Source organism: Artemia sp. Qi Xiang Cuo, chromosome 2, assembly GCF_049724085.1.
Source record: "Artemia sp. Qi Xiang Cuo chromosome 2, ASM4972408v1, whole genome shotgun sequence".
In the NCBI taxonomy this organism is placed as follows: Eukaryota; Metazoa; Arthropoda; class Branchiopoda; order Anostraca; family Artemiidae; genus Artemia; species Artemia sp. Qi Xiang Cuo.
In genome coordinates, this window is record NC_142795.1 from 35,798,516 (window position 1) to 35,806,871 (window position 8,356).

General features: G+C 37.1%; 1 protein-coding gene across 1 annotated transcript; it reads right to left on the reverse strand.

Moving 5' to 3' along the window:
• Positions 1 to 286: 286 nt before the first annotated feature.
• Positions 287 to 898, reverse strand: LOC148955181 (protein CFDP2-like). Its single transcript, XM_089106454.1, has one exon. It carries the CDS (start codon positions 896 to 898, stop codon positions 287 to 289), a length of 612 nt encoding a protein of 203 aa, XP_088962580.1.
• Between the last annotated feature and the right edge of the window lie 7,458 nt (positions 899 to 8,356).

Sequence of the window (8,356 nt, forward strand, 5' to 3'; positions counted from 1 at the left end):
CGGGGGGTTTTCTGGTGGAGGTCTATTCAGAATTTTATCAAAGTGTGACACCCATGTTTCATTTACAACCTCTGGCTCTGTCTGTAAAGCACCGGAAAGGGCCATCTTGAGAGTGTTTCTTTCCAACTATTTCATTTGTTATCCTATAAAGGGCCCTAGAGTCACCTCTTTTGGCAGCTTCTTCTGCAAGTTTCGCCTTCCTTTCAATTTGACAACGGTGGTCATTTCTTGCGCTTTTTTTTTACCGCTTTGTCTGCTTCTCTATAATAACTGGAACTTCTAAAGATCATTTGGCCGTTTGTTTTATGCATTTCCGTTTCTCAATGAGAGTCCATGTCTTGTCTGAAAACCACTGATCTTTCGGGCTCTTTCTGTAGCCAAAAATTTCTGAGGCAGCCAATTGAGAGCAAGTCTTCATGTCCTTCCACATGTGTTCTTGATTTGAATCTTCTTGTTGAGAGAGAGCTTGAAAGCAATTCAAAAGTTCTACCACCAAATCGTGCTTCAATGTTTTGTTTAGCAGCTTGTCCGAGTCAAAAAGAGAGTCGGGACGAGGAGTCTTCTTTGTATTTCTCCTCAACTTGATTTTAAATTTTGCCATCGTAAGTGAGTGGTCAGATCCTACATCAGCACCTCTATACGATCGTACATCAATGAGACTTGAGCGCCACTTACGGCTAACTAAACAATGGTCTATTTGGTTTTTAGTTAAACCATCAGGAGAAGTCCAAGAATATTTGTGGTTGTCAAGATGAGCAAATAAGCTCCTACCAACAATCAAATCATTGGCTGCTGCAAAATCAACGAGCAATTCACCATTCTCATTTTGGTCTCCAAGCTCATGGCTTTCTAGTTGGCTACTTGGAAGCAATAATCCCGGTTGTTGCCAACTTTGCATTAAAGTCTCCAATGAAGCATGTTATGTCATGCCTAGATATATTGTTTGTTACACCTTGTAAGGTTCTATAGAATTGGTCTTTTACCTCTTCATTTGCTTCATTGGTCGGGGCATAGCAAACTACTACAGAAAGCCTGACATGCAATCCAGTAAATCTAGCAGTGAGGATTGTGGCTGAGATTGGGACCATTTGAGCATGGCCTTTTTGGCTTCTTTTGTCATGATGAGAGCAACTCCTTGTTCTCTTCGTGAATCGGTTCCACTGAAAATAATATTGTAGCCATTTGGTAGTTGATTTGATCCCGCACCAGTCCATCTCACTTCCGATGAGGCAAGTAAGTCTAGATTATGTTCAATCATTTCATTGACTACTTGTTTAGTTTTTGATGCTTGGGCCATTCTACGGACATTTCAAAACCCAAACCTGAGAGTATTTTTCACAGTCAGAAATCTTGTCTGGGGACAGGCAGTCGTCGTCGTTAAGTCTATATTAGATCCGAGGCTTTGTTTCTTTAATGTTTCTGTTCCGTATAGTCTTCTCACGGATGTAGGTCGCAGGCCCACAGCCCAGCCCTCCCACTTTATCCTGGCTTGGGAGAGGCTGCAGTAATAGACAGGCTACTACTGCAGGCGCGGTTTATCAAAACATCAAAACAAAAACCCTCACCTAAAAGTTTAAAAGGTATGTTTGTATTCCGCGAACCAACCATGCTTTGTCCATTTTACAATAATAAAAATAGAGTTTAAGAGTTCCCATTTTCAAAGAATTTCTGGTTTGCTTTAAAGAATTCTCTGGATTCTTTATGAAGTCCCGTTTTTTGTCATGGGACATCCATGATACTCATCGTGTATAACCGATGATCGTAGACACAGAGAAGGGCTCAAGCTTATCCAACGACAAATTAAAGATTCTAAGATACCTTCTACGGGCTGAAACAGGGCATAACTTACAACCCTTGTCCCGAGGGCTCTGAGGGGGCTATCACCCTCAAAGACGTAATTTCTAAAACTTTTAGCAACGTTGAATAAAATAGCTATCTAAAAATTTTGATTGGATGTGTTTGGGGAAAAGGTTGGCGTGAGAGGGGGATTAGTTGCCCTCAAATCTCTTTCGACTATTAAAAATGGCACTAGTCCTTTGAATTTCCAATCGATTGAGTCCTTTTTCAATTCAAAGATATAAGATATAGGATTGTCATCCTCAAAGATATAATTGCTGGACCTTTCAACTACTTTGAACAAAATGGCTATCTCAGAATTTTGATTGAATATGCTTGAATAAATAGTGGGCGTGGAAGGGGTGTTAGTCCAATCACTTTCGACTATTAAAAAAGGCACTAGCCATTTCAATTTCCAATCAAATGAGCCCTTTTTGAAGTTTTTACAACGACACTTTCTATAAGAACCTTATATCCCCCCAGGGTATAACTTATTACCCTTGTTGCGAGGGCTGTGGGGGATTTTCATCCTCAAAGACCGAACTTTCAGAACTTTCAACTACGGTGAACAAAATGGCTATCTCAAAATTTTTATTGGATGTGTTAGGGGAAAAGGTGGGCGTGACAGGGGGGTTAGTTGCCCTCCAAACACTTTCGACTATTAAAAAAGGTACTAGCCCTTTGAATTTCCAATCGAACGAGCCTTTTTTGAAGCTTCTACGACAACGCTTTCTATAAGAAACCTTATATGCTTCAGACCAAAACTTACAACCCTTGCCCTGAGGGCTGTGGGGGAGTGTCCTCTTCAAAAACATAATTACTATCTGGAAATCAACTACGCTTAACAAAATGGCTATCTAAAAAATTTTGATTAGATGTGTTTGGGGACATGGTGGGCGTGGAAGGGGTGTTAGTTGCCTTCCAATCACTTTCGACTATAAAAAAGGGCACAAGCCACTCCAATTTCCAATCGAATGAGCCCTTTTCAAATACTTTTATCTTTAAGTGTTCAGGCACTTAAAAATAAAAGTTTCAAGTCAACACGACAAACATTCTTTGGCCCTCTTTTCTGAACCCGTGTCTAGTAATATTTCTTTTTACATTAGCTTCCGCTTAGCCCAAGGAATTACGGCTGTAAATTTCAAACTCATCAGGGACAGAAGTTTTTTTAGTCCATTTCCAATACATAAGCTGAAAATACTCTTCCAAACTATTTGGAAAAATAACCCATCAGAAATTATATTAATCAACGCATAGGACGAAATTACGTCCTTCTGCCCGTCACCACTTACTATAATATATTCTACTTATTATATTTTATTATATATATATATATGCATTAGTGCTTTGACAAAGATTCCTCAGCATTTGATTTTAAATCATAAAAGAAAAAAATCTGACTGCTTTTATTTAAATTTGATGAAGATTAAACAAAATCTATGAATATTATTGTTTGGACCCTCGTCCAAGTTGAATCCCCGTTTAACTCAATCCCCCACAGGCCAATCCCTATTCAATGTAACTGATAAAATCTCTGCATATCCCCCTGAAAACCCTAGCCGCGCCACTGAGTTCAATATATTAAAGTTCAATATATATATATATATATATATATATATATATATATATATATATATATATATATATATATATATATATATATATATATATATATATATATATATATATTGAATTTTAATATATTGAACTCGGTAGCACGGCTAGGGTTTTCAGGGGGTTATTCATAGATTTTATCAGTTACATTGAATAGGGATTGGCCTGTGGGGGATTGAGTTAAACGGGGATTAAACTTGGACGAGGGTTGAGGTTACTGAGAGTTGGGTTAAACCGGAATGATTTCAATGGGACTGAAATAAAAGGGATTGGAGTGGAAATAAATGGGTTTTGAGCAAAAGACAGCAAATAGTCTGCGATTAAAAGCCTGCCGCGTAGCTAAAGAGTTTAGATAATTTTCAAGAGCCTGTAACACAGGTGTTGTCTGAAACGCAGCTCGGAGTTCTTTTTTTCGAAGCCTGAATAGCTTAACTAAAGATTTTTAGAAAATCTTCAAGAATTCAACTGAGAGTCAAGATTCGGGAACGTCTAGTACTTTCAAGGTGAAATTTTCAGGGGGCTATGAAAGGTGAAAAGAGAACTGAAATATACGAGTTGGGGGACATGGAGGGATATTAAAGGGGGGCTACAAACAGTTTTTGAAATATTGACAAATATTGTTTTCAGTCTATTCATTCTATTTCATTTCATCTACATAGACAATAGGGGAACATAAATGACTGTTAAAACTATATTTAATATTTAGACTAATGCAGATTCTTCAACATCACTGAAAAGATCCAGGAGATATTTTGAATATATTTTTAAAGAGATTCTTAATGAAGAAGACGTGCAATCTCCAGGTCATGTTGATCGTGAAATACTTTACCATCTTTTGGTAAGACCATCCAGAATCCTCAGGAGTTGATGAGTTCATCCATTGAAAACATAAGAAAAATTGAATCCCCCCCCCACTGTGTGTGTGTGTGTGTTAATATTTTTTATACGAGTGAAGATAACATATTTCATCATAGTCAGATAAATGACCTGTCCTCTGATAATATCAATGACGACGATCCAGAGTGGACTGACAAGTTTTTGAAAGAATGTTTTGGAGATGCGAACTTGACTCCCCCTCTATTTGAATGGAAATTCCCCAGCTCAAGCAAGTGCATTTGATGGACAGGGCATACGAGGGGTGATTATGCTTGGCTTGACCAGCGCAATCCCAATACTAATACACTATTGGAAGCTGTATATGGAGAGGTGAATGTAAGTCCCTCCAAGATTTCAACGAAGGAGTTGAATGATAGTTCTTCTCAGCCTTAGAACAGGGTTTGGTTGTCAGTTTTGCTCAACCAGATGCCTTTGATGAGCAGGGTGTATAAGAGGATGATTTTGGTTTTATTGAACAGCTCAGTCCAAATACTCGTAATTTTTTAGGGGATTACTCTAGAGAGGTGACTGTAACTCACCAAGTATATCAATGGACATTATTTCAGCTTAGCCAAGTACCTTTGAAGAGTAAAGTGTACCAGAGAATAATTTTGCTTGAACAGACCGCCTCAGTCATGATACTCTGAAAGAAATGATGAGTGAACTATGTGATTTAACCCCGCGCTCCAACCCTCTTATAGACAAACTAGTAAACTGGAAATTTCGGTCATATGTAGTAGGTGATCTAGAAAAAAAACTAATTTCATTTTACCCATAATTCAAGAGCGATATTACGGCATCCGTATAAATCTACATAATCCTAGCCATAAAATGCTTTTTGAAGAAACTTTCCTTATTAGCAATGATTTAGGCATAACATAGGTTTTCGAGAGGCAATTGAAACTAGAATCAAAATAAATAGTAATACTTCTTCAAATAGTGATTTGGGGGAATATTCAGTTAATGCCGTATTTACAAATATAATTGAAAATTATTTAACTAATTATATTAAGAAAACAGTAAAAAATTCCCCCCAACCGGTTACGGATAGACCTTTAAGGCTGGCTGCCAAAAAGGCAAGATTAACTTTAAGAGCTTGTCTGTAAATGTTTTTTATTCCATTTGAATGAATTGTCTTTTTTCACTACGATTGATGTACCAGTCCTGGGTGAACTTCCTTGAAGTAATGATGTTAGGGCTGTTTTGAAAATATTTTAGTTTTAAAGATTGAATTTTAATATAAGTTGTTTTATATTCGTTTTTATTTTTTTTTTGCTGAGAACGGCCCTTGGATATAGCGTCGAAATATTCATTTAAAGTTACGTTCCACTGTCTTATATAAAAATATTTCCCTATTGTTCTACTTGTTGTTCACAATATATATGTTTATAGTTCTGCATTTGGGAATCCGTTTAATAAACAGACAGTGGGGGATATTATCACAGATCCAATTGACATAGTACACTTTTATGTAGGCCAGATTCGAGCGCTTCTTGAACAAAGGATTCGGGAATGGCGAGGGAGAGATAGCATAAAAGCATCAATTGCACAAAAATTGTTTTACTTAAATAAAGATTTGGGTGATATATATTAGCACTATGTGCAAACTGAAATGCTGACAATTCACCTGCTTTTGGAATATTTTGAAGGTGTGTTCATGGATTGGGTAGAAAGTATCGTCACAAAACTATATACTATGATGAGAAGGGGATTGAGGCAGTGGTATCATTTATTGAAAATTCAAATGTAAATATATGTAAATTTACAAAAACTTACTTTAAGAGGCGAGCATGGGAAAAGGACTATAATTTTAAAATATAATTTAGGTTTAGAGGGGTGTCAGAGCGTAAAGAGATTTTTTTTGGTACAGCGCTTCAGTGTTTCAAGTATGCATTTCTTATGGCAGCCCACAAATCCCTGTTAAGGGATGCTAGTAAGACAAAATTGGACAAATTGGCAGTTAATGGAGGTGGGGTGGGGGCAGAGTTCGCTAAAGTAGATTTCAATTGCTGAAATGGTCAATATCAAGTAACACTTAAGGGGATAGATATTTTTGAGCGGAAAGTGAACATTTAAAGATTGGTGCTGCTTTTTCATTTTATGAAACAGAACTTGAGGAGGGTGAGCTCAGTAATAAAGATAGGGTGATGTATCCAGTGACGGCTCCGGCCATTGAATCAGTGAAGCACTAGGTGTGGCTTCTTTACACGCCTCCTGCAGAACCTGAATCAATTGGACATTTTAATCCAATTACAGATATTATTCGAGTTCTGGGGAAGAGGAAATCAAATACACACAGTGCTTGCTACTATTGTCGAACATGTATTACTAGATTTCGTGGTGAAGTAAAGCTAAAGCACCATATGAGACACTGTAAACGTCATGGGTATCAATCTGTGGAAACAGTTAGAGGTGACAAGGTAATCTTGCGTTTCAAGAACTTTAAAAATTCACTCGTACAGACTGACAAGATCTGTTTAGACTGCGAAGACAAACTCACAAAGAGACACGTGCTATACTATGCAATTGGTAGAGGTATTTGAGACATTGAGTGGGGAAGATTGTATGTGCGCAACCATGACTGCACTTATTAAAACAGCAAATAAAGTAATTTTACGATATGTGTTGGGTTTGTAAGAATAAACATGCTAAGGGTAGTGGGGGAATGTCTATCCATGACAGTGATCATTTAAACAATCCTATTTTATGGGAAGGGAGTAACTTTTGCGGATTGGCTCATAAATCATATCATTTAAATATTAGACAACACTATTTTCTACCTGTTTAATTACACAATTCCAATTGTGATTTTAAATGGATTTTTACCAGCGTTTACGCGTTTACAGAAAGGTGAAGTTGTAGATGGTGCAAGGGTAGATGGTTCTTTTTCTGATAATATCATATCAAAATCATCTTAGAAGCTTGTTATCTTAGATCTCATATGTAAAACTATGGATAATGGTCATATGTACTTGAATAAAATCCGTTTTTTAGATCCCTATAGTTTTCCCCCAAATCTTTAAGTAAATTAATTCAAGTACAGAAAATATTTTAATACTATTATTGTACTATTATTACTATTTTAATAATACTACTATTTTAATAGTTTCTCCTTCCTTAAACAGCGCTTCCCAGATGATATAATTTATGATTTATTAACGTTGAAGGGCATATACCCATGTAAATACTTCAACTCCACCTCGAGGTTACGTGAAAAGGAACTGCCGCCCATCAAAGCGTTTTATGATTCACTTTACGATCGTCAATGCACCTCTGCCGATTATGAGTCTGCTAAAAAGGTTGGGCAAAGAGAGGGTATAAAATGGGGAGCATTATTGCAAAATGTACTTGACAAGTGATGTATTTACGTTATTGGATATTTTGTGTAAGAACACGGATAAAATATGTAAGGAATTTGGGTTGGATTTGAGTTATTATTTTTCTGCTCCTAATGTGGTGATGGATATAATTTAAAAAAACAGTAACGAAGAAATAGTTCTGATATCTGAAATGGTAAAGCATCTATTTGTGCAGAGATCAATGAGGGAAGGGTATGTTTTCCAAGGGGATCGTATCTTAGAAACTGATCTGACTGGACAAAGCACCGGTGAAAAGTGGAATATAGTTTTTTTGGATATGAATTCCCTTTATTCGTCGGCAATGTCTGACTGCTCATTGCCGTTTGGTAATTAAAACTTGCTTGACAATCCTTGTGCTCCAAATCTCCCCGACAATGCCATCGCTGAGGACAATGACCACAAGTATGATTTTTGAAAATGATGGTGAAATACGGTTGGAACTTTATGACTAGGTAAAGGATTTTGTTTTTCCGTGCTTAAGCACGGTGACAGACCGGTGACTAAGGACTCTTTGAGCCCATATAATCTATCTTTGGTAGAGGATGGGGGTATGAGCAGGACACCTTCAAAATAAAAACTTATGGCCGGCCTTGATCCGAAACAGAATATCGTTGTTCACCATGTTCTTTTGCGATGGATGGTAGCCAACAGCTTCAGGGTCACAAAGACCC

Bases quoted from the DNA above. Each gene is read 5' to 3' on its own strand.
- LOC148955181 (XM_089106454.1), bottom strand. From the start codon at position 898: ATGCAAAGTTGGCAACAACCGGGATTATTGCTTCCAAGTAGCCAACTA.